General features: G+C 59.4%; 2 protein-coding genes across 2 annotated transcripts; one reads left to right on the forward strand and one right to left on the reverse strand.

Moving 5' to 3' along the window:
• The first annotated feature begins 17 nt into the window (after positions 1–17).
• Positions 18–18,232, forward strand: IDUA (alpha-L-iduronidase). Its single transcript, XM_007955778.2, has 14 exons — positions 18–148; positions 1,009–1,149; positions 14,303–14,388; positions 14,598–14,705; positions 15,012–15,107; positions 15,277–15,479; positions 15,576–15,755; positions 15,899–16,115; positions 16,534–16,746; positions 16,922–17,043; positions 17,147–17,272; positions 17,343–17,419; positions 17,875–17,975; positions 18,126–18,232. Exons 4-14 carry the CDS (start codon positions 14,609–14,611, stop codon positions 18,230–18,232), a joined length of 1,539 nt encoding a protein of 512 aa, XP_007953969.2. The 5' UTR covers positions 18–148; positions 1,009–1,149; positions 14,303–14,388; positions 14,598–14,608.
• SLC26A1 (solute carrier family 26 member 1) lies at positions 2,459–5,586 on the reverse strand. Its single transcript, XM_007955770.1, has 2 exons — positions 5,005–5,586; positions 2,459–3,979 (listed from the first exon to the last, which is right to left on the reverse strand). The coding sequence occupies exons 1-2, from the start codon at positions 5,584–5,586 to the stop codon at positions 2,459–2,461; spliced, it is 2,103 nt and encodes a 700-aa protein (XP_007953961.1).
• Positions 18,233–24,629: the final 6,397 nt, after the last annotated feature.

Genomic DNA, 24,629 nt, shown 5'->3' on the forward strand with positions numbered 1-24,629 from the left:
CTTGCTACCCGGCCGCGCTGCTTACGCTCCTGGCCGCGCTGCTTGCCGCGCCTCGCGCAGCCCTGACGGAGGCCCCGCTCCTGGTGCGGGTGGACGCGGCTCGCGCTCTGCGGCCCTTGCGGCCCTTCTGGAGGAGCACAGGCTTCTGGTGAGCGCCTGCGGGAAAACTGAGGCCGGCTGCCCATTTCCCTCCTTGCTTTTCGGAAACTGGGGCCACCTCGTCCCAGGCCTTCTGGGACCCCTTTATTACCTTTGTGGAGACCCTTGGGGCTCGTTCCCGGGACTCCCCCGCCCCCAGTGCACGGTCGGTACCCCATAAGTCTGTGTCCAGGAATGAGCCAGCCACCCTGGAGCCTGGAAAGCCCACCGAGCCACTTCCCACTCACTACTTCTGCGGGGTCCACCCTCAGAAGCAGTCTCCTGTCTGTCCAGGAGACCCCCTGGGGTCTTGGGAATGGGAGAATTTCCCACCTGGTGGATTCCTGCATGTGGCGGAGGCCTGGCCCGGCCCTAAGCTTTTCCAGGGGTCTGAAGTAGCTGCCAAGACAACTCAGGACAAGGACCTTTCTGTCCCAGCTGGTCCACAGGAGGTGGGCTCAGGACACTGCTCTTTGCAGTGGACTGGGGACCCCATGCAGCCCCAGGGGTGTAGGACAACTCTGGAATGGGACCTGTCCTTGTTCCCTGTGTGTTCCCCAGCTACCTCTGTTGTGGGCTTTGAGCTGGCAGGGCAAGGGGCAGAGTTAGGAGGTGGTCCTCTGTGACCCCCTCCCTCACATAAACACTTGAGAACATTTCTGACATGAAGTGTCAATTTATTACCTCCAGGAACAGGAAAGTTCACTTAGTGAAACTCACTGGGTCTGTCTGCTAGAGCCGGGTCCCTGGGAAGGCACAAGTGCTGGATCTGTGGGCACCAGATGTGTGACGCCGCTGCCCTGCCAGCCCCACCCTCTGGGCCCAAAGGCTCAGCACTAACACAGCCACTGCCCTTGTTGCTGTCCCCAGCCCCCCTCTGCCACATGACCGGGCTGACCAGTATGACCTCAGCTGGGACCAGCAGCTCAACCTCGCCTACGTGGGTGCCGTCCCTCATGGGGGCATCGAGCAGGTCCGGACCCACTGGCTGCTGGACCTCGTCACGGCCAGGTGGGTGACAGTGGGGAGGAGCACCCTGGGGGCAGCTGGCAAGAGCCCCACTTGGTAGAAACGGAGACTGAGACTGAGAGAGGAGGTTGGCCTGGCCGGCGGTCTGTCCTGGAAGGGAAGTGGGAGGGGAGCCTGCCAGGCTTCATAATGGATTGGGGTGTAGGGGCCAGTGCACAGTTAGGGGATACTTAAGACAGGGCACAAGTGCTGCTGTTCCTGACTCCTACATTTCCCATCAAAAGGGACTGTTGGGGTAGGGAGGCAGCCAGCAAGGGGTCCTGGGGGGCAGCACCTGGCCCCTTTGTCACTAGGCTACCTGCTTCTCTCCAGTGGCTCACGTCAGTTGGTGGTCGCTGTACCCGGCTCTATGCTGGGCCCCAGCTTGGGCGTGTTCTCACCCCACACATCCTGTGTTATGTGTATTCATGGGCCATGCTGTGCCAGAACACTGTGCCCCAGGGCCGGTCTAAGGTGTGCGCCTGTTGGTCCCATCTGTTTTTGGCCTTGACCCTGGAATGCCTGCCGTGGAGCAGGCAGTAACACTGGAAATCCACTCGGGGCTGAGGCACCAGGTGTAAGGAGCACTTGGGTGTGGGGTGTGTGTGTATGTGTGTGTTGTTGTTGGGGGTTGGCTCGCAGAGACACAGAGACCCTGATGCCCTGGGCTAGAGTCCCTGGCTTTACCTGGTGTGAGGCAGGGGCTGGGCAGGCTGAGCCAGTGGGGTTTCCATATAGCACCTTGGAGGCTGCGTGATTTGTGGGGCCATGTGCAAAACAAGGCAGCCGGGCTGATGTAAGTGGATTAACTAACATACACGGCCGCAAACTGAGAAGAGGCTGGAGGTCTGAGACCACCCAGAGGTGTCCCAGGAGAAAGGTCCGGTGGTCTCCTTTCCAAACATCAGCCGCTGAAAGCCCTTCTCCGCCACACACGGGGTTGCCAGGAATCAGGAATTGACTCGCTGGTACTTGGTTTAGCTGGTGTAAAAGGAGATGTGGGGCCCCTTGTTCAACCATGATTAAGACTGCGACAGGTGTGGCTCTTCCAAGTGGGGGGCCCTGGGGTTAGGCCCCAGGGCGGCAGGGATTCTTGGTTGCCTGCGGTTCTTGTTTGTGTGTTAAATAAGCCATCTGTCCCATTCCCAGTTGGAATTCCTCGGTTTCTCCAGGGCAGACAGGTCCTAACAGGGGTATAGTGGCTGACTCCAGTCACGGCTGCCTCCCTGGGATGCGGCCATCTTTTGAGGATGTGTGCCGTGGGCGTGGGCTCCCAGGTGGGAGCTGGGATGGCCTGCAGGTGCTGAACCCGCTAGAGGGTGGAGTCGGCAGCCATCAGCTCCCTGTGGCGGGCTTGGGCCGCCTGCACAGCGGTATGCACGCTGAGGAATAACTGCTCCCCCTCGGTTGCGTCCCCGTCATCCTCCCCAAGGAAGCCACCTTGCCTCAGCACATTCCTCACCAAGGGGCTGCAGCCGGCAAGGAGCATGGTGATGCCCAGGGCCTCATAGTCTTGGCGCAGGCCCTGCAGTGCGGCCAGGCCAGCCACATCCAGGAATAGCAGTTTGGCACAATCGATGACCACTGTGTGGAAGCCGGCCACTGAAGGCACCAGTGAGGACATCAAACCCGCTGAGCCCAGGTCCTTGATGCCGCTCTTCCCCTGGCCGGCCCCCGCCGCCAGCCCCCGCCTCCTGGCAGCCATTTGCCCTGCGTCCAGCCCCGTGAGGCTGTAGAGTGACCGCAGGAAGAAGTCCTTGTTGGCGTAGTAGAGAGGCCCCGCAAAACGGAAGATCTGCACCCCCGGCTCGGGGACGAGGCCCTCGAACTCCGTGGTGTCCTCATAGAAGGCAGAGCCACTGACGCGGGCCAGGAGGGCAGCGTGTGGGCGCTGAGTGCGGCCCGCCAGGGTGAACAGCGAGAGCAGCACGCCGGCCAGCAGCCCGGCCTCGGTGCTGACCAGCACACAGGTGGCCGCAGCGGCCACCCAGACCAGTGCGTCGGCCGGGCTGAGCCGCCAGAGCCGCGGGAGCTCGCCCGCCTTGCGCAGGGCCCCTCGCAGGCTGACAATGATGACGCAGGCCAGCACGCACCTCTGCAGGTCCCGGAACAGGGGCGCCAGGGCCAGCAGCACCAGCAGCACCACGGCGGCACTGACCACACTGGACAGCTGTGTGCGGCAGCCCGTGGCTGTCTTCACCAGGCTTTTGGCCAGGGCGGCGCTGGTGGCGAAGCAGTGGAAGAAGGCGGGCACCACGTTGCAGCAGCCCACGGCCAGCAGCTCCTGGTTGGCACGGACGGTGTAGCCGTGGCTGCGGGCAAACATCTCCGCCAGCGAGATGGAGAAGGCGGCGCCCACGAGAGCCAGGGGGACAGCATCCAGTGCCACACGCCACATCAGTCCGGGGTCAGGCACCTGCGGGGCCAGGAAGCCAGTGGGGATGTCGCCGGCCACGCTGGAGCCAAACCGTTCGTGGAACCGCCCGAAGTGGGACGCGAGCGTGGCCACCACGATGACCACCAGCTCCGTGGGCAGTGGCACCTTCAGGCAGTGCCGGTAGCGGTCCGAGAGCTCCCTGGCAGCCAGCAGGATGATGAGGCACACGGCGCTGGTGACCACGTCACACACGTTGGCCTGGCCGGCACTCCGCAGGAGACTCAGCCACGTGCTTAGCACCATCCCGGGCCCCTGGTGCCGCGGGACCCGCACGCCCAGCAGGTGCTTGAGCTGCGAGGTCAGGATAGTCACTGAGGCCCCCATGGCGAAGCCGTCGAGCAGTGGCGGTGAGAGGTAGGTGGACAGGAAGCCCAGCCTGAAGACGCCCATAAGGACCTGCGGGTAGAGCACGTGGGCAGCTGGGCTGGCCCTGAGATAGGGCTCGGCTGCAGCACAGAGGCCAACCCCTTCCCGCCAGGGCTGCTTTCGTTCCCCAGTCTGACACGGCAGGGCGTTTCACCCACACCCCCACACGCTCGCTTGCCTACAGAGACCCGTCGTGTGTGTGCTTCGTGTGGCAACTTGGGGGCACACGTGTGTAGAACACAGACGTGGTCAGCCACGGGAGTACCCTCTCCACGCACGGGAACTGCCTTTGTTTCAGGAATGGGCCCAGTGGGCTCGGGGAAGTAGTTCCCTGGTTGCAATGGAGTTGATTCCGACTCATGGAGCCCCTAGAGGACAGAGTAGAACTGTCCCACAGGGTTTCCTAGGTTGTAAATCTTTATGGAAGCCGACTGCTGTGTCTTTCTCTCCTGGAACGGCTGATGGGTTTGAACCATCGACCTTTCACTTAGCAGCTGATTGCTGAACCACGGTGCCACCAGAGCTCCTTGGGGATTAGGTGGCAGCCCTCTAATTCCCTGGTGCCCAGTGTCCCTCCCTGGGGTAGGCTCTTGCTCATCTTTCCTGGGAGCTGGGGTCGGAGGGGCGAGGTGGGAGAGGATTTTGGAGTCTGGAGGTCTAGGGCACATGAGGAGCCTGGTGTGGGGGGTTACAGGAAGTTCGGCAAGGCCGGGTGGGCAGCAGTTGGTCACGTCTGGAGCTGGGGGCCACACTCTACCCAGGCTGTGCCAGGCAGGATTGGGCTCTCTGCACCCCAGCCCGGCAGCATCCTCAGGGCATCCGATCCCTGACTGTAGGCATCCCTGCCCTGCTTGTCTCACCTCTGTGCCTGAACCCTTGTTCGTCTCCCGTTGCCTGCTTAAATGCCACCTTCCTTCACAGCCCAACCATAAGGCTGGGCTGACCCGCCTCTGCTCCAGATCCGGTGCTTCCTCCCGGGCTCTGCCTTGCTGGGTGGGCCATGAGTGCCCCCTGGGGTACACCTTGCCCCGCCCCCCACCCAGCCAGATCCTCACCTGGTAGAGCCCAGCCACCAACGTGAGGGCGGTAGCCACACGGATTGCGTAGCAGTCTCGTCCACAGTCCTGCAGCCCAAGCACGGAGGCTGAGGTGTTGAGGGCACTGCCATTGGCCCCTGGCCGCAGGCCATCCTGGGCAGGGTCGAAGCCGGCCAGCTGGAGCTCGCGGTCCACTACCTGGCCCACCATGAGACACAGCAGGCTGAAGATGCCCACAGACACGTGGCGGGAGGTACCCAGGAGGAAGTAGATGAGGTTGGCAAAGAAGGACGTGTAGAGGCTGTAGAGGGGCTGGAGCCCGGCCAGCAGCGAGTAGGCAATGGCCTGCGGCACCAGGATGATGCCAATGACCAGCCCGGACATGACGTCGCCTGCCAGGTCCTCCTGCGGGCGGTACTGGGGCAGCCAGCGTATGACGGGTACCAGGTCCTTCAGCAGCACCCAGGCCTGCCTCCTGTGGCACGCGCAGCTCTGCCTCAGCTGGCCCTTGAGCATCTCGCACAGGCTCCGGGGGGCTGGGGGCTGTCGGCGGACCAGCACCAGCCCCCCGTCCTGTGTGCACTCAGGGGATGCCTCCATCCTGTGGACCCAGGCCCCGCAGGGCCAACCTGCAGTGGAGAAGCGGGCATCACGGTGGGTAGAGGAGGCATGGACCCGTGTCAGAGAAGCCAAGTGCTGATGAGAAGGCCCCAGGGTGGGGCCACTATTGCCCGTGGGACCCCGGGCAGAGGTCACCCTACCACCAGGGACTGAGAACACTGGGTGTGGGGACTAGATGCTGGGCCCCCTCTCATCTTGACGTGGGGGCCCCAGATGGCACCCCAGCGACCCACACCCAGCACAGACAGCATCTCACCTGTCCCGTCACCCAGCACAGATAATATCCCACCCACCTGGTGCCTAGCATGGATGGCACCCATCCACCTGCTGCCCGGTGTGGACAAAGCCCTGTCCACTAAGTGCCCAGCACCTAGCACAGACAACATCTCACCTACCTGGCACCCAAAGCAGATGACATCCCACCAATCTGGTGCCCAGTGTGGACAATATCCCACCTGCTTGTTGCCTAGCATGGACTATGGCCAGTCCACCCAGTGCCCAGTATAGAGGACATTCCCCCAGTGCAGACTACATCCCACCCACTCAGTGCCAGCACAGGGGACGTCCCTCTACCCGGTGCCCAGCATGGATGACATCTGGCTCCGTCCAGGACTCTCAGTCCTTGGGGTGACATGTGAGTGTGACAAGAAAAAGCCACATGCCTCGGACTACAGCTAAAGGGTGGTCCCAGGAGACACTCTGCCCAGGCTCGAACGCCCGCCCAGTCAGGATGCTTGAAGTGCCACCTCCCATGAGAGGGAAGGAACCCTCGTGGTGCAGTGGTTAAGTGCTTGGCTGGTGACCGAAAGGTTGGTGGTTTGAACCCACCAGCCACTCTGTGAGTTGAAGATGAGGCAGTCTGCTTCCATAAAGATTGTTGTTGTTAGATGTTGAGTCGGCGCTGACTCATAGCGACCCCGTCCGTGTACAACAGAACGAAACACTGCCCGGCCCAGCGCCGTCCTCGGAGTCCTTGTTATGGTTGAGTCCATCATTGCAGCCACCGTGTCAGTCCATCTCGTTTGACGGTTTCCCTCTGGACTTAACTTCCACTTGACCAAGCATGGTATCCTTCTCCAGGGAATGGTCCATAGGGATTACAGCCCTGGAAACCCTATGGTGAGTTTCAGTCTGTTCTAAAGGGTCGCAGTGAGTCAGAATTGACTTGGTGGCAGCAGTCATGGTTTTTATAAGTGAGGGAATGTACCAGGCTGTTACCATCCACACATACAGGACTTAGGGTCAGAGAGCATCCCAGAGAACAAGCACACACGTGACCAGGGCTGAGCTCCCTGCCGCTCCCCCATTCAGCTTCCCAGCTCAGTGAGGACCCCTGCTGTCCACCTGATGCCCATCCAGAGACCTCCTCCCCCATCCTGTGGCTCCCACCCCATGCATGGCTCCCTCCGTCCCTCCTGCCACTGCCGGCCATGGCTCTAGGTAAGGGGCCGGAGAAGAGGGCCTGCCTGACCCCAAATCCATGCCTTGGACACCAGGCCCATGCTGCCCCCCTGGTCCTTATGCAGCATTCCTCACACATGCCTCAGGAGGCATGAACCCGGCCTGGGCCAGCTTGGAGGGGAGAGGAGGTGCGGGGCAGCTCCCCCTCCTGCCAGGTCCGCTTCCCTCCAGGGACGCACTCGTGGGTCTCGAAGGTTGGTAATGTTGAGGAACTCGCCCCAGACAGCATAAAGCACTTGTTGATTGCATGCATCAGGCTGCCCACTGTCCCCCCGTGGGCCATCCACGGCAGGGGAAGTCTCCTGAGCTCCTGGAGAGCAGAGCAGGGTGGTGGCATGGAGAAGGCACGCACAGGCCCCAATCAGAATGGTCACTACACAGACGGCTGGCTTTGCACTGAGCAACCGAGAACTTCAACTTTGAAAAGCTGCTCTCGGGTGACAAGAAGCACAACTCTGCCTCCTGTGGGCCCAGGACGCCCAGATACCAGCGTTGCTTGCAGTGTTTGTGCACTGGCCCACACGGGAAGGCACAGCCAGCTTCCCCGCATGGAGGACGGTGGTCCCCGGCCCGGCGGGGCAGGGCTGGTCTAGAGCAGTGGGGTCCTGGCCCTGGAGGGAACTTTATGAGTGGCATTTTCCCGTTCTCCACGATACTGCCCCAAAGATCTCACCCACTTGGGGCTCCCTGGCCACCTTGAAGCTCTACCTTGAGCCCCTGGAAGTCTGGCTTTGTGGAACCAAGACTGTGCTGACTCTCCCCTGCCTTGAACCTGAGGGTCCCCAAACTCCTTCCCCAGTCAGACTTTTGGCCCCTAAGAAGCCCTGGAGTTGGGAGCGTTTTCTGTTCACAGCGTCTTCGCCGAAGCCCTGTGCTCTGCGTCTTCTGCCCGATGAGCTGGTCTCTCCCGGGGAGAGGGACCCCAGATGGTTCTTACCTGAGGGAGCAGCGTGAGGGCTGTGTGGGTGGCAGGACAGTGGGGGTCCGGGTCTGTGCACCCAAGGCTGGTATCTGCTCGGGCTATGCCTGCTAGCTGGGCCCCCGAGACACTCCGGCTTCTGGCGGTGAGCAGGGCTGCCGGGCAGTGGCGCTCGGCAGTTGGGACTGGCTGCTGCCCTGGGCTCGTTAAATTATTTACTCCAAAGATCGCTGAGTCACGTTTACCCAGACAAGTGCTACCTGAGCGTTAATCCAGTAAGTTGTACTGTAATCAGAGAATCAGCGGTAATTACAATGGTGTGAGCCCCTGATAAGCTCCTGGGCCTCCTGGCCACGGGCTGCGGGTGCTGTGGCCCTTCAGGCTGGGACAGGCGAGTGGGCAGTGAGCAGCCCAAACTGAAGCGTGGGTGTCCCTGCCTCTCGGTGGGGATTAGGCAGAAGGTGGCCCAGCCAGGCCAGTCCCAGGCAGAAGACAGCCAGCGTGTGCACCCTTTAGGTCCAGGGTCAAGTGGACTGGCCTCCCCTGGACCCAGGAGGGTGGCCAGGTGGGACCGAGGGACTGGCAGTCCGCCAGCATCTCCCCTGTACTAGTCCACGCTGGAGCACAGGGCCCATCATGGAGCCAGGCCCGGTCCTGGGCCTCTGAGCTGTGTGAAGGGCTGCTAGTGTTGGGTTCCCCTTCACCAGGGCCTTCCCAACCCAAAGAGGAACGCCACCCAAAATCACTCACGAAAGACGTCTTTTGATGCAGAAGCAGGAGGCATTTATTCAAGGTTCCAGCGCGCCGGGGCTCGACTCATATCCCACGCAGGGGCAGAGGAGTGGAGCCCCGAGCATCAAACACACACTCTATTTAAAGGAACATTTGGAAGGGGTAGGGAGGAGGTGTGGGTGGAGGGGATTACAATTGGTTGGTTGGGGAAGGGGAGTGGGTAGAGGGAATTCAGGCAATAGGTTAATTTCAAACTTTGGCGCGAGTAAAACACAAATGATTTGTTATTTCAAACATAATCCTTCTGGAGGGAAATGAAGGGTACGAGTGATTGGTTGGTTCAAACTTTAACTTTTTGGAGGGAGTGCGGATGGCTGATGTCATTTTCTGAAAATTGTTTACATCCAGTCTCCCTCTTCTAATTCTGGGAACTAGGTTCAGGGCTTAGTTATCTACAGTTCTGGAAATTGTTTACTAAAACTATATGTTTCTCAGTTCCTGGAACTGAGGCCCTTTTACTGGTCTTAATAATGGCCTCTTATTGCTATAGTAAAATGTTACATTTTAATTTTACTTTCTAATTTTACATCTTTAATTTTGTATTTAAATTCTTAATTCCACACTAGCATGTGTGTGTGTGTGTGTATACGCACATGCCCAGGGTCCGGCTAGCACCCTCTCCCAAGCTGGGGGGTTGTCAGGCATCAGATGACCTTACCAGTTAGGTGTGCCCTTCCTGCTAGGGTGGGGACCAGGGCCGGCAGAGATCTGTCCCCTGGAGCCTGACTGAGCACCTAGCTTCCAGCCCGGCCCCAGCACTGACTCACCGTGTCTGGGCAGCACCAGGCACTGCCCCTCTCTACAGTACAGGGGGCTGATGGTACCTGTCCCGTGAGACTAACGTGAAGATGAACGACCGCTTTAAATGAACTAACCTGGTGCCCCAAGAGGCTCAGGATAGTAGTGCCTGGCACGTGGTAAGTGCAACACTATGGGTTAAAGCAGTGAGCTGCTAACCAGATGGTCTGTGGTCGGAACTCACCGGCCGCTCTGTGGGAGAAAGATGCGGCATTCCGTTTCCAGCCTTGGAAACCCTCCAGGGGCACTGTGAGTCGGAGCTGACTGATGGCAGTGGGTTTAGTTTTTTTGGTTTAAGGGTGTGCAAAGAGTTAACATGCTTGGCCGCTAACTGAGAGGCTGGAGGGTTGAGTCCATTCAGAGGAGCCTTGGAAGAAAGGTCTGGCAATCTATTTCTGAAAAACACAGCCGCTGGGAACCCTACGGGGTTCTGTGACTCACATGGCAGGGCCTGAGTGGGAGTCAAGTTGACAGCTACTGGTTGAGTATTCAAGGTGAGCTGCTCTTTTAAGATACTATTTTAGACTTGGATCACTCGCCTTCAAGATGAAGAAATTCAGATAAAACCTGCATCCCTGGGTGCTTGCGGGGGTGGGGGTGGGGGTGGCAGTGGGATAGCGCATAAAAGCTTTGGACTGTGGCTGCCTGCGGGAGGCTGAGAGGCGGGACAGCCCCAGCTGGCCTGGGCCTGCTGACCCTGGGGGCCCTGGGGGCCCTGGGCGCCTTGGACAGCCTGACTCCCTCCTGGGGATCGTAGGCCACAAGCTCCTGATGGTCCTGTGTCTTCAGGAGGCTGGTAAGTCTTTAAAGACAATTAAGATCCTGGCGGCCTATCCTAGGAGCCAGCCGGTACCCCCTGGGGCTCCATTCTTCCAGGACAGGGGCCAGCTCTTATCCTGGCCCTGAACCCCCTCAGCCCCAGGGATCTCGCCCTGCCCTGCCTCTACCCGCCCCCCCTCAGGACAGGGCCTGGGAGCCTCCTGCCCTCCTGCCCCTTAGTTGGGCCCTGGTGGGTGGAGCTGTTTGAGCATCGGTTGCAGGGTTGGGAGCTGTGGTTTGGGAAGCCGTTTGTTAGTGGGTGGGGTGGGTGAGTCACCCAGTTCAGAGCCTCAGCCCCTCCCTGGGGTAGATAAGGGCCAATTTGATAGGAAGGGCTGCACGTTCTAGAGAAGCAACCAAGGGCCATAAGTGCTTATCTCCTGACCCAGCTACCGGTAGAGGGGCAGTGGGAGGAGTGGGCCAAACCTCAGTCCCCTCCCCAGGGCTGGGGCTGCATGTGGGAGGAGGGCTGGCTAGGTCCCCCAGCTGTGTGGTGAGGAGACATAGAGGTAAACTGCACCGTGTGGTGTGAGGGGCTGGGGCATCGAAGTGCTGGGGCATGTCACCACGAGGTGCCTTCTCCCCAGGAAGCAGGACCCCCAGGCCCACAGGGAGGCCTTGGAGGGTTCCGGAGGGTCTGGGGTTGAGACTTTAGGCAGGTGGGGATATTTCAGGTGAAACCCATTCTCTGGGTGCAGCCCTTCCCCCCACTTCACTTGCTCCCCTGCCCAGTTGGGCTGACTGGAAGAGGGCAGTGGAGTCCATGGTGCCTGCCCACCGGCTGGGACCACCCTCACAGCCTCCTGTCGCACCCTGCACAGCTCTTTCCCTAATGTTTTTCTTACATGGCAGCTTTACATCTGAGTGCATTTATTTAGAAAGGAAACATTTTCCCCACCGGAGTGAAGAGCCCCACCGGTGTGCCCATTTTGGCTTGGAAGGGAAGACCTGTTTCCCTTGAATGACCCACCGCCACACAGGTGTAACCCGGGTTTCCAGATGAGGGGGCAGAGGTCCTGAGAAGCCCAGGAGCGGGTGGGACTGGACCGAGGGTCCAGGCTGACATCCATCACCATCGTCCGGACGCTGGCTGCAGGTTCTCCCAGCCCCGTGCACCCTCGCATGGCCTGTCAGACCCCGCCCCTCGCCGCCACACACAGAGCCCAGCCCCTCCCCCAGCACATGCGAGCTCGGTGCAACCCTGGGCCTCACCCGGTGCACTCCCACCACCAGCGCGCGCGGCCCTGGCCCCCCGCGCGGCACCGGCTTCCCCCTCGCCGCCCCGCACGCACGGCCCCCATCTGCCTCCCCATCACCACCGCCGTGCACGCACGCCCCGTCCCGCCCGCCGGCCACTCACCCGGCCCGGCGCCTGGCGGCGGTGGGCTCGGTTCTGGCGGCGCACGCGCCCCACTGGGGCGCGGGGAGCCGGGCGGGGCCTGGGTGAATGAGGCCGTTGTGCGGCCGGCGCCGCCCCGGCCCACGTGCCGGCCAAGGACCGGAGGCGCCCTCGTCCTGGGGGCGCGCGCTCGGCGGAGTCGGGGAGCCCTGAGCTTTCCTGGCCCAGGCGGAACCGCTCACCGCCTCAGCCCCTTTCTCCACCCCTCTCTGGGTCGGGTCTCCAGATCCCCCCAAATCTGGGTCGGCGGGGGCCGCGGTGCAGGGCAGGAGGCCCAAGGACTGCGCCCTGGGGTGGGTCTCTTGGCCCCGGGGGCCATCCCTGGATGCCCTCCTTGACTGGGCCGGGAGACACTCCAGTCCGCCCCGGGGTGGCAGGCTGAGGACGCCTCTGGCGTTCAGGTGCCCTCCGGTGGTGACTCCTGAGACACCCGTGTCGGCACACGCCGGGGTTATCACTTCAGAGCCCTGGAGAAAGCTGCTTTTGGCCGTGGGACTTTGGAACTCTTCGGCTGTGCGTTTAATGTTTATCTAAATGCTTGTTTGGTTTCTCTGCTACCGGTTGTGACCTTTGGATGGGCGAGGGAGAGAGCGTGGCCTGGGGAGGTGGCGGCAGGCGCTGGAGAAAGTATGAGGTCCTGCTGCCTAGGGGGTGGCACCAGCTGACCCGGAGTGGGGAAGAGCAGCCCCGGGGCAGAGGGACAGTGAGCGCAGAACCAGGAGGAACTGGCACCTGGGCCTGCAGGGCAGTACTGGGTGCTGGGCCCAGGATCAGCAGTGTGGGGCGTGACCAGACCCAAGGGAGGTGTTGAGTCGTGGAGACCTGTCCTTGGCCACTGGGCTGGTGGGGTTGTGGCGTGGGGTGGGGCAGACCCAGAGCTGTGGATGGCCACATTCCATCGCTGCAGCCGAGGAACCCAGCCGCCCACCTGCCCCACCTGGCGGCAGGTGCCCGTGCCTCCCGTAGGCTCAGTGGGGATGTTTTCAGCCTTCCTCTTTCCCTCAGATCCAGCCTTCCCGAGGGCTCCACTCCACCTCCCCTCCCCATTTCGTATGTGGAGGTCTGGGTGTGTCCTCAGGGGGAATACCCCGAGATTCCTACTGATACAGCTGTGATCCCCACTGAGCCTCCACCCTCACCCCAAACTCAGCTCTTGGTCCCCTTCTCTCCTCTACCCCCCATGCCTTGGGACATGAAACATAGTCTTAAGTCCCAGTCCCCAAGGACGAGGACCATTCTTTTAGCCACCAGTGCAGCTTCCATACTGGGATGTCCAACTCCACGTGGCCAAAGCCCAGTCGCCATCTTGCCCCAAGCATCTCCTCACTTGGCTCCACCATCTGCACGCCCGCCACCCAGCTGTCCACACCCACATCCACGGGGTGGTGCTGGACTCTTTTCCAGCTCACATGCCCTCTACTTCGTAAACCCATTGGCTCTTACTTCCCACCGCTTCCATGGCCACCACCCCCCTCTCCTGGGGTGACCACCCCAGGCCTCTAGTGGTGCTGCGATGACTGCTCTTGGTCCACTCTGATGTCAGGGGGATCTTTTCCAAATGACATGCTGCTGCTCTGGTCAAACCTTGTTTTGGGCAGTCAAGGTCCTGCCCTCATTATGGCCACACGGTCCCATGTGACCTCATCTCCAAGAACTGATAACCTTACTGTGCCCCAGGCCCACTGGCTGCCTTTCTGGGGCTTGATTACTGCAAGCTCACTCCTACCTCAGGGCCTTTGCACATGCTGTCCCATCTTTTCCCTGCAGACACCTCATGGCTGGCTTGTCCCATCATTCAGCAGGTCCCAGATGTCACCTCCGTGGAGAGACCCTCCTCCTTGATCCTCTGCCCCCCTTTGCTCCCCATCACATCTCCTTTGAGGCTTGTCTAACACATTCTCATAGATTCACTTGGTTGTCTGATGGCATTTGTCCCCTCTCGGGAAAGTGAGGCCCAAGAGAACTGGGACCAAACCAGCAAGAGAGGACCTCCTGCTCTCTGCTGGGGCCAGTCCCTGTGCCAGATAAGTGCAGGGTACAGAGTCCCTCTCTCCTCCCTTTCCTGCCCATCCACATTGCAGAGCGGGTGGGGGTACTGTTGGGTCAAACCTGGGGCCCTAGCCTCCAGGTGGCAGGTAAAAGCAGTGGGCATTGTCCATTGGGTCCTGCTTGACACTCGTCCTACAGCCTCCACTCCAGATCAGGGCCCTAGGATGCCCTGTCCTCCCCCACCCCATTCTGTTGTATCTTCCCCTCAGCAACCTGCCTTCCTGACCCACTCCTGAGGCCCCAGGCCTCCCCCGTCCTGAAGGCTTGGGGGTGATTCCATGCACAGACGCAACACTGCACGCTAGACCATGAGTAATGACAGGTTGTCAGGCATTGCTGTTTGCAGAGGTGCTCCTTACCTGCTTGGATATGGCCCTCATTCCAGCCCGGGGAAAGTGAGAAGCCATCCTCCCACCGCAAGCCCCCCACCCCTGCTCACCCTGAGTGTGCCTCCACAGGGAGCTGGCTGGGTGGGGCGTGAGCTACAACTTTACCAACCTGGACGGGTACCTGGACCTTCTCAGGGAGAACCAGCTTCTTCCAGGTAAGCAGCCAGGGCCTTGACCTCCAGCCCAACCCTACCATGTCCCCATGAGCCCACACCCACTCCTGTCCCCCACTCCCTCAACTCACTGGCTGCCTGGTCAGGACCGGCCACAATGCTGGTGTGTTAGCAGCCCAGGAATGGGGGAGTGCGGGACGTGGGTGTTGTGTGGGTGGGGTGGGGGGCGGACACCCATGACTGTGTTCCAGGTTTCGAGCTGATGGGCAGCCCCTCGGGACGTTTCACTGACTTTGAGGACAAGCAGCAGGTGTTCGAGTGGAAGAACCTGGTTTCTCTCCTGGCCAAGAGATACATCGGTGAGCCTGCGTGGGGGTCCTCACCATGGCTGCATCCTTACTCTCCTCCCCCTTCATGTAGCCATCCTGTTGGTCTTCTGTGTCATGGACCCGCTGAACCAGGCCCTCCTGAGGGGCAGGGCGCATCTTGAATCAGACATGCCGTCAAGTCTGGATGTCCGCCCATGGGAGCCCCTCCCTGAGAACTCCCCTATATGCACAGCACTTGGTCATCCCAGGGGTAGGGCCTAGGCTGAGCCTGGGCCGCCCTGCGTAGGTCTGCGAGGGGCGGATGAGTGAAAGCTGAGGCGTGGGGGCACTTCACAGGGAGATACGGACTGGAGCACGTTTCCAAGTGGAACTTTGAAACGTGGAACGAGCCAGACCACCACGACTTTGACAACGTATCCATGACCACACAAGGTGGGCAGTTTCTTGGGATCCCACTGGGCTGGGGGAGGGCTAGAGAGGATAGCCCGGACACCAAGCTGGGGATGGGGACAGCAGGGTCACCCTCGGGGAGGGAGCTGAGCCCAGGCCACACGTGGCTCCCTCGGGCACAGTGGTGGACAAGGTGGTGCCACCTTACCAGGATTCCTGAACTACTACGACGCCTGCTCCGAGGGTCTGCGAGAGGCCAGCCCAGCTCTGCGGCTGGGGGGTCCTGGTGACTCCTTCCACCCCCCGCCCCGATCCCCCCTGTGCTGGAGTCTCCTGGAACACTGTCGCAACGGAACTAACTTCTTCACCGGGGAGATGGGCGTGCGCCTGGACTACATCGCGCTGCACAAGAAGGTGCGATCCTCCCTTCTGCCCCCAGGACTCTGCTCAGCCCTAAGCCAGGTCAGGTGAGTTGAGCTGGAGGTGCTGAGGCGAGGCCCCTGCCCGCAGGGCGCAGGGAGCTCCATCTACATCCTGGAGCAGGAACAGGAGGCCGTGCAGCAGATCCAGCGGCTTTTCCCCAAGTTCACGGACACCCCAGTCTACAACGACGAGGCCGATCCGCTCGTGGGCTGGTCCCTGCCGCAGCCATGGAGGGCTGACGTGACTTACGCGGCCATGGTCGTGAAGGTGGGCTCGGCCCCGCCCTGGCGCTTCTCCAGCGCCTGAGTGGTTACGAGTTGTGGGGCTCTGGAGGGCTCCTCCCAGGAGGGGCATTGCCCCCCGGAGCTTTGGTGTGGGCATGTGGTACCAGCCGCCCCTGACCCCCACAGGTCATCGCGCAGCACCAGAACCTGCTGGTGGCCAACACCAGCTCCTCCATCCGCTACGCGCTCCTGAGCAACGACAACGCCTTCCTGAGCTACCACCCGTACCCCTTCACGCAGCGCACGCTCACAGCCCGCTTCCAGGTCAACAATACGCGCCCGCCCCACGTGCAGCTGCTGCGCAAACCGGTGCTCACGGCCATGGGGCTGCTGGCCCTGCTTGGTGAGCCCCGTCTTCTGCCCCCATCCTGTCCTGTTCAGGCTCACCTCCTGGGGCTGCTGGCAAGCCGTGCCCTGTGCTCCCGCACTGCATGCACCGCTCTGGGCCAGCCTGGAAACGGACGATGCAGCCCCTGGGGTGGGGGTGAGGACCCGTGGACAGGGGTGGGTAGGAGGGGAAGTCATTCAGACAGAAGGGTAGCGTATGTGAAGGCGCTGAGGTGAGAGGGAAGCCGGAACTGGCCTTGGGGGGATGCGCTTCCAGCCGCGCCAGTTTCTTGCCCTACCAAGCCCTCCGGCTTGCTGAAGCGGTGGTGTGGCCGGGGACTCTTTTACGCAGAGGACGGGCTGCAAACAGTGGGAAGCCAGGCCCGGAGAGGCAGCGAGTCCCGCGCGGTGACCCCTCCCTGCGTCCCCCGCAGACGGCGAGCAGCTCTGGGCGGAGGTGTCGCAGGCTGGGGCCGTGCTGGACAGCAACCACACGGTTGGCGTCCTGGCCAGCGCCCACAGCCCCTCGGGCCCCGCTGACGCCTGGCGCGCCTCGGTGCTGGTCTACGCGAGCGACGACACTCGCGCCCACACCAACCGCAGCGCCACCGTGACCCTGCACCTGCACGGGGTGCCCCCAGCCCCAGGTGAGCCCGCGCGCGCGCGCGCGCGCGCGCGCGCGCGCGGAGTCTGGCTGAGGCTCAGACTGTGGCCACGAGGGGGCGTGACCACGCGACGCGGGGGCGGGGCTGCGGGCGGAGGGGTGTGGCCTGGGGCGGAGGGGCGGGCCCGAAGAGGCTGCCCCAGCATCCTGCACCGCAGGGCTAGTCTACGTGACGCTCTACGTGGACAACCGGCTGTGCAGCCCCCACGGCGAGTGGGAGCGCCTGGGCCGGCCCGTCTTTCCCTCCGCGGAGCAGTTCCGGCGCATGCGCGCGGCCGAGGTGCGGGGGCGGGGTCTGCCCGGGGCGAGGTAGGGTCGGCCGTGAGGTCTGAAAGGGACGCCAGTCCCAGCCGCAAGTCCCTAAAGACCCGCCGCCACGCCAGGACCCTGTAGCCGCCGTCCCGCGCCCTTTCCCTGCCAGCGGCCGCCTGACGTTGCGCCCAAAGCTGCCTCTTCCGTCCCTGCTGCTGCTGCACGTGTGCGCGCGGCCGGAGATGCCGCCAGGCCAGGCAAGTAGCACAACTGCCCTCAGCCCGCCCCCTGCCAGGCCTTACTTGCTCATGACCTCCTCCTCCCCAGGTGACCAGGCTTCGGGTGATGCCCCTGACGCGCGGGCAGCTGCTTCTGGTCTGGTCGGATGAGCGTTTGGTTTCCAAGTGCGTGAGTAGAGTCCCCGCACGCTTGCAGCACCTGTTCCTGCATTGCCTCGGCCCCTGCCGGCCCCTGCGTGCATCCTGCGTGCCCCGTGTGCATCCCCCTCCCTCCCTCTCCAGCATTCACCCCTCCCCCTCGTGTACCCTCCCTGCCCCCATGACGCCCCTCAGCGTGCATACACCAGTGCACATCAGCTCACGGCATCATGTTCTAACACGGGATGGGGTACTTTCGGTGGACATTTGAAGGCTCTGGTCCCTTCCCCTCCCCCAGTCTGGCCTGTCACCAGTGCTGAGAGTGCCCATGGGCATAGGAGGAGCTAGGAAGGGAGGTGGAGGCAGCAGTGTTCTGGATCCTACGCACCCCAAGCTTTCGAGAACCTACCCTGACTTTGGTAGGGATCCCCAACCCTGACTTCAGCCTTGACTCTAGTCTTAGTCTTGACTCTGACCTGCAGGTGCCTGTGGACGTATGAGATCCAGTTCTCCCAAGGGGGTGAGGTGTACGTCCCGGTCAGTAGGAAGCCATCAACCTTTAACCTCTTTGTGTTCAGCCCAGGTGAGCCTACCACCCACACACTGGCCAAGGCTGCCCTTTTCCTGGGCCTCAGGGAAGCACTGGGTGCCAGGGACTGGCAAAGCCTGATGGAGACAGGTGGGTGCAGGTGGGCACACACTCAAGAATACGTGTGTACTTTTGTTTCCCCAGACACAGCTGTCGTTTCGGGCTCCTATCGGGTTCGAGCTGTGGACTACTGGGCCCGGCCTGGGCCCTTCTCATATCCTGTGCAGTACCTCGAGGTCCCTGTCCCATGAGGGCTGCCACCACGAGGTGACCTTACGAACCTGTACTGACAGCTGACCTGGGGCTGACCAAGACTCAAGATGGGCTGGGCAGCCATCAGCTGGTCAGTTGGTCACCAGCCCTGTTTGTCTCATTTTGCTTCCACCACGTAAAGTGCCTTTTCCACACATGGTCTTGAGGTCAGACTTTATGGATGAACACACAGTTTCCTGTGACCGTGCAGCCCCTGTGGTGAATCCTGGTGTCACAAGGGGCTGGGATCCCATCTCTGCCTGCCTACCTGGGGTACCTGGCCAGCCAGGCTGGACATCCGGTCGCCTCTGAGTGAGACAGGCCCCACTTGGATCTCCAACTGCATTCCGCCACAGCAGAAGGGTGGGAACGGCGTCGTCAGACTGGGTAATGACAGGAAAGGTCAGCAGTGTCCAGGTGGTCTCTCATCATCCCTGGATCATCCCAGGCTGTCTGAGGCCTGGAGGAAATGGATGTGGGCTCAGATGAAGGCAGTTGGAGAGAACTTAATGAAGGGGCTCTACAGAGACGAGGGCAGGGACAGGCAAGCCCCACGAGAGGGTGCAGAAGCTCAGGGGGCTTCCCCTGCCCAGGTCAGGAGAGGCGGGGTGGGAGAGGCCACCTTTCAAGGAGTGCAGACCTTTGGCCCAGGGATGTGGTGGTCTTCCTGTGGGGCCCTGCTGGACAGGAGTCGGGGAATTGAGACCACCACCTTGCGTCCTACCCCCTCCAGTGTTCTCTCCCAGCCAGGCCACACCCACCCATCAGGAAGATGGAGGCATCACAGGACCTGTGTATTTCCCTGGAGGTGGCCCTCGGGTGGTTGAGAGCGGGAGGGATGGGAGCACGCATCTGGAAGGGCCGGCAGGAAACGGCACTGGTGGTACCATGTGCTTCTCAGTATAAGCCCACCAGGTCCTGTTGTTGTCGTTAGATGCCATCAAGTCAGCTCCGACTCAGTGACTTTATGTACAACAGAACAACACCCTGCCTGGTCTCGTGCCGGCCCTACTATCCCTGCTATACCTGAGTCCTCATTGCAGCCACTGTGTCAGTCCATCTTATTGAGGGCCTTCCCCTTTTTCGCTGACCCTCCACTTTACCAAGCATCATATCCTTCTCCAAGGAATGGTCCCTTCTGACAACATGATCAACCTGTACATAGACCAGGAGGCTGTTGTTCAAACAGAACAAGGGGACACTGCATGGTTTACAATCAAGAAAATGGCGTGTTAGGGTTGTATCCTTTCACTGTGCTTAATCTCTATGCCGAGCAAATAATCCAAGAAGCTGGACTATATGAAAAAGAGCATGGCATCAGAATTGGAGGAAGCATTGGCAACCTGCGATACGTTGACGACACAACTTTGCTTGCTGAAAGTGAGGATGACTTAAAACTCTTACTGCTGAAGATTGAAGAATACAGTCTGCAGTATGGATTACACCTCAATATAAAGAAAACAAAAATCCTCACAGCTGGACCTATAAGCAGCACCACGATGAATGGAGAATAGATTGAAGTTGTCAAAGACTTCATATTGCTTGGTTCTATAATCAGTGCCAGTGGAAGCAGCAGTCAGGACATCAGATGACGTATAGCACTGGGCACATTGGCTGCAAAGGACCTCTTTCAAGTGCTGAAGAGCAAAGATGTCTCCTTGAAGACTATGGTGCGCCTGGCACAACCCATTGTATTTTCAGTCACTTCATGTGCATGTGAGAACTAGACAATGAATAAGGAAGACCCAAGAAGAGTTGATGCTTTTGAGCTGTGGTATTGATGAAGAATGCTGAGAGTACCATGGACTGCTAAAAAAACTAACATCTGTCCTGGAGGAGGTGCAGCCAGAATGCTCCTTGGAAGCGAGAATGGTCAGACTTTGTCTCACCTACTTTGGTCATGTTGTCAGAAGGGACCATTCCCTGGAGAAGGATGTCATGCTTGGTAAGGTGGAAGGTTGATGAAAGAGGGGAAGGCCCCCAAAGAGATGGACTGACACGGTGGCTGTGGCGATGGGCTTGAGTATAGCAAGGATCATGGAGCTGGCGCAGGACCGGGCAGTGTTTCGTTCTGCTGGGCACAGGGTCATTATGAGTCAGAGACAACTCGACGGCATCTAACAACACCATGATCAGAGCAGGTCAGATAAGGTCTGGCCATTCTTGCTTCCAAGGAGCATTTTGATTGCGCTTCCTCCGGGACAGATTTGTTCGTTCTTCTGGTAGTCTATGGTACCTTCAGTATTTGCCAGTGCCACAACTCAAAGGCATCAACGCTTCTTCATTCTTCCCTATTCGTTGTCCAGCTATCACACGTGTATGAGGTGATTGAAAACATCACGGCTTGGGTCAGGCACACCTTAGTCTTCAAAGAGACGTCTTTGCTTTTCAGTACTTTAAAGAGGTCATTTGCAGCAGATTAGCCCAGTGCAATATGATATCTGATATCTTGACTGCTGCTTCCATGTGTGTTGATTGTGGACCCAAGTAATATGAAATCTTTGACAATTTCGCCACCAGGTCCTACCAGCTGCCGTATCGTGGGATGGGAAAATAACTACATCATTCTTCCACCTGGAATCTAAAGCCACCATCCATTTCCTGTCTTCCTTTCCCTATGTCACTGCCTCAGGGCCTAAGGCTTGGTGCCTGTTGAGGTACCTAGACTGTCACCCACAGGTCTGGGTCCTCCATGTCTCTCCTGGCCAGTTGCCCACTGATCATGGTGACTTTTCTGGGGTCCAGGCATTGCCCTCCCTGTCCCATTGTGGAGTGGTGGCCCTATTTCTCCATGGTGATCGGGATTTGTCTCACCCCAGCCAGTCAGGTAGCCCTGTCTGCACCTGTTGGTTCTGTGGGTGGAGGAGCCCCCAGTGGCCAGGGAGGGCATCTCAGTTTCTAGTTTAATGGGAGCAGGGTCCATATTGCCTGGTGGACATGGTCCTTTCTCAGATACAAGGACTGTCAAACCCAGTGAGTCCAAGGCTGTGAGGATGGGGCAGAAATCCCGGAGATAGGCCATTGGATGTAGTGGTTCTGGGCCCATGCGTCCTGGCTTTTGACAAAACAGCTTATGTGTGTGTCTGCCTTGCCTTGGAGGTAGCAGCCCCCTCAGCTGGTGGTCCCCAGCTGAGCATGAGAGGTCCGTCCTGACACCGATGAGCCGGCAGGTTCTGCAGCATGAGCCCAGTGCCGCACATCTTGGGTGGTGACTGGGTTCCTGAGCGGGAGATGATGGGTGGGGCCATAGCACTAATGAGGAGTTGTGAGTACAAAAACATGCTGGCAAAGGCACCTCAGACAGGGATCGAAGTCCATATTCACAACAGGTACCCACCACCCTCTCGGGGATGGAAAGCTCCAGTGTCATCGGACTGCTGCCTCGCCCCCACTCTCCCATGGAGCCCTGCTGTGAACTATAATAGTTCACCTTGGCCTTTGCTATCGGCAGGTTGGCTTGCAGCAGGCTGACAGCCAGGTCAGTTGTGGTTGGGGGAAGTCCGTGTTGATGAGTCCAAGCATAGCCTCCATCCCTGCTGCCGTGGCCGCTTTATCCAGGGCCCACGGCACAGTCACTGGGTGGCTGGTTAAGTGGCCAGTGCCCGGCAGTCCATTCCCCTGTGTTTTGACCATCTTGCGTACAGTGATGCCCTCTGGCAGATGTCGGGCTTCTGTGGCACCCAGTGTTCTCATAGTCTGTGGCCACCCCAGGAGTCCACCCACTGCCTTCTTTCCAGACCTCCTTGGCACCAAGCTTCCAAGTTCCCATCTTGGTGTTTTTGGGTCTGAGCAAGTGGACAGTCTTCTGGGTGCTGCCTGTGGTAGAGCCATGGCACAGGCGAGATGAACCACATTGAGTTCTGTCCACTGGGGACTTCCCTTCACTCCCAGGGCCACCCCTGTGTGGGGCTCTAATGGAGAAGCCATCCCCTGCCAGGTGATGCAAGCATACCGTACACATGCATTCATAAGCCAAGTCTGCACTTTGCCTGCCCTTCTCAACAGTCAGTAGGAAACACCTCATGAAGCCCTAGGTGTGGCTTGAGGGAGAGACAGCAAAACAGAAGAGGCAGGTAAGTGGGACCTCGGGCCTGCCGGTCATACAGTTAGTTGCTTTGTGCCTTGCAGACATGGGCATCCCAGTTTCCTATTTGTCCATTGGGTCTCACATTGGCACACTGCGATGCACCTGCCCAGGTCTCCTGGCCACCTGGTGGCCATGGTTAGCCATCCAGCTGGCCTCCAGGCTAGCCAGGAGCTGCTCACATGTAGGATTGTTTTTGCTGCCAGAGGGACTGGCCTTACTCCAGAATGCCAGGGGTCTGTGCTGTCTATCTGCTGCTAGTGCTCACCAGAGGCTCCGTGCATGTGTCTGCCAAAGACACTTTAGGCAACGCTAGGCCTGCTGGATCGTACGACCCGCCTTTGTCTCCAAGGGGGAGATGTGTGCTGCAAAGCCTGGCCTGCCGCAGGACATGCGGTACCACATCCTCCTCTGGACCCACCTTGCGGTCCGTGGAAGGCTCCTCCCAGCTAGGGTAGCCTGAGAACACCCAGGATGCCTGGACAAATTTGAATGTCAGATAAATGACAAATGAACTTAGGCTGAAAAACAAAATGCTTGTTTATCTGACATAGTTCACAGGCATCTTGTTTTCTGGTGGCAAATCTGGTGTCTGAGTTCTGTACTGTTGCTGTAACAGAAATACGAATGGGGCCTTTAAAGAACTAAGGATTATTTTCTCACAATTTACTGCTGTCGAGTCAGACCTGACTCATAGCGACCCCTCCTTGGGCTTCTGAGGCAGTATCTCTATGGAAGTAGATTGCCCAACCTTCCTTCCGAGGAGTGGCTGGGGGTTTGAGCCGCCAGCCTTCTGGTTAGCGGTCAAATGCCTTAGGCAGTAGGCCACCAGAGCTCCCTTCTCACAATTAGGAGGCTGGAAGTCAGAATTCAGAGCACTGGCTGTAGGGGGCGGGGCTCTCTGTGTCCTGGGGTGGGGGCGCAGATCTTTGTCCCACTCAGCTGCCCCCTGCATTCCTCGTTCCTCGGTTGTGGGAGGTCTTCATGTGGCGTCTTATCTTCTCCCCATCTGTGCTTCCTTGTATGTCTCTGCTGCTCCTCACAGATCAGAAGTGATCAGGTTTAGGACACACCGAGGCGCTGCTTTGGCTTCATTAACCTGACAAAACTATTTCCAAACAGCATCTGTCCTCAAGTCTAGGTGTCAGGATCCCAATACACGTTTTGAGAGGACACAGTTCAGTCCGTTAGTAGACCCCCCAAGTGGCAAGGTAGCTTGTGTTGCAGCCCCGACCTCCTGCAGAGCTTCCTCTTGCCTGCATCCCTGTTCCCCCAGCCAGTGGGTCAGAGCAGCCTGCTCGGGTGTGGGGTATGTGGCACCCCAAGTCCAGAGTCCCATCGTGCAGGGAGCCTCGTATACATGGATGGCATAAGCTACAACTTACCTCACTTCAAATAGGATAGCCCACCATACCATCGACTCAGCCCTAACCACGTCACTGAGGGTTTTTGAACTTCCAGTGCTTATCATCTGCCCTTTGGTAAGCACGTGCTTTCCTGAGGCATCTAGGGTGCTTGTTACCCCACTAGCATGATGTCATCCCAAAATTCAAGAGCTCCCTGAATTACGACACCAGGAGTCTTGACATCATCCATGCGAGCTGTGAAGGTACACTGGTGTCCCTGCCGTGTGCAGGCAAACTGCGTATTTTCTGGATTGATGGGGATAGAAAGAAAGCATTTGCCGGGATAGGAGCTGCATGTCAGAAGCCAGGAGCTGGTTAATTTGCTCCAATAAAGAGCTACGTCTGGATCTTGTTTATGACTGGGATCACCACAGGATAACGGGTGATCTGCCACCACTTTACACACATCTGGCAAGTTAAGGGATGTTGCCATTAGTCTCTAATTTCCCTGGAAATGTGCTAGTACTTTTAGGGTGCAGTTACAATGCGACACCATTAGACTCTCAGAGCCGGGTCACTACCCCATCTGTTGCCAGATCTCCATAAAGGCCCTTGAAGCCACGGAGGCTTTCAGGTGACCAGGGACTAGCCAGCATTCAGAGCCATTGTTCAGTCATCCCTGAAAGTCTGTGTCCCCTCTCCCCAGGCAAACTTACCCATACGCCTGTGACTGTGGTGCAGCCTTCTTCAGAGGGACCCAGCCTACTTGTCTGTGGAAGGCTCTGGGTCTGTGAACTGGCCACGTTTGGGTAACAGGCCTTAAAGCTCCCCATCATAGCACTCTGTCAGATAACAGCCCACCCAAACTAAAACCAAACTCTGCCATCAAGTCGATTCCAACTCATAGTGATCCCCAGTGGATTTCCAAGGCTATAAATCTTTATGGGAGCAGACTGCCTCATCTTC

Source organism: Orycteropus afer, unplaced genomic scaffold (genome assembly GCF_000298275.1).
Source record: "Orycteropus afer afer isolate SDZICR_OR568_19922 unplaced genomic scaffold, OryAfe1.0 scaffold00539, whole genome shotgun sequence".
NCBI lineage: Eukaryota > Metazoa > Chordata > Mammalia > Tubulidentata > Orycteropodidae > Orycteropus > Orycteropus afer.

Excerpts from the sequence above, each read along its gene's own strand:
- IDUA (XM_007955778.2), top strand. The coding sequence starts at position 14,609 with ATGGGCAGCCCCTCGGGACGTTTCACTGACTTTGAGGACAAGCAGCAG. Across the intron at positions 17,420-17,874 it reads GATGAGCGTTTGGTTTCCAA|GTGCCTGTGGACGTATGAGA; the intron begins GTGCGTGAGTAG and ends TCTGACCTGCAG. Across the intron at positions 17,976-18,125 it reads CCTCTTTGTGTTCAGCCCAG|ACACAGCTGTCGTTTCGGGC; the intron begins GTGAGCCTACCA and ends TTGTTTCCCCAG.
- SLC26A1 (XM_007955770.1), bottom strand. The coding sequence starts at position 5,586 with ATGGAGGCATCCCCTGAGTGCACACAGGACGGGGGGCTGGTGCTGGTC. Across the intron at positions 3,980-5,004 it reads TGGTGGCTGGGCTCTACCAG|GTCCTTATGGGCGTCTTCAG; the intron begins GTGAGGATCTGG and ends CTCTACCCGCAG.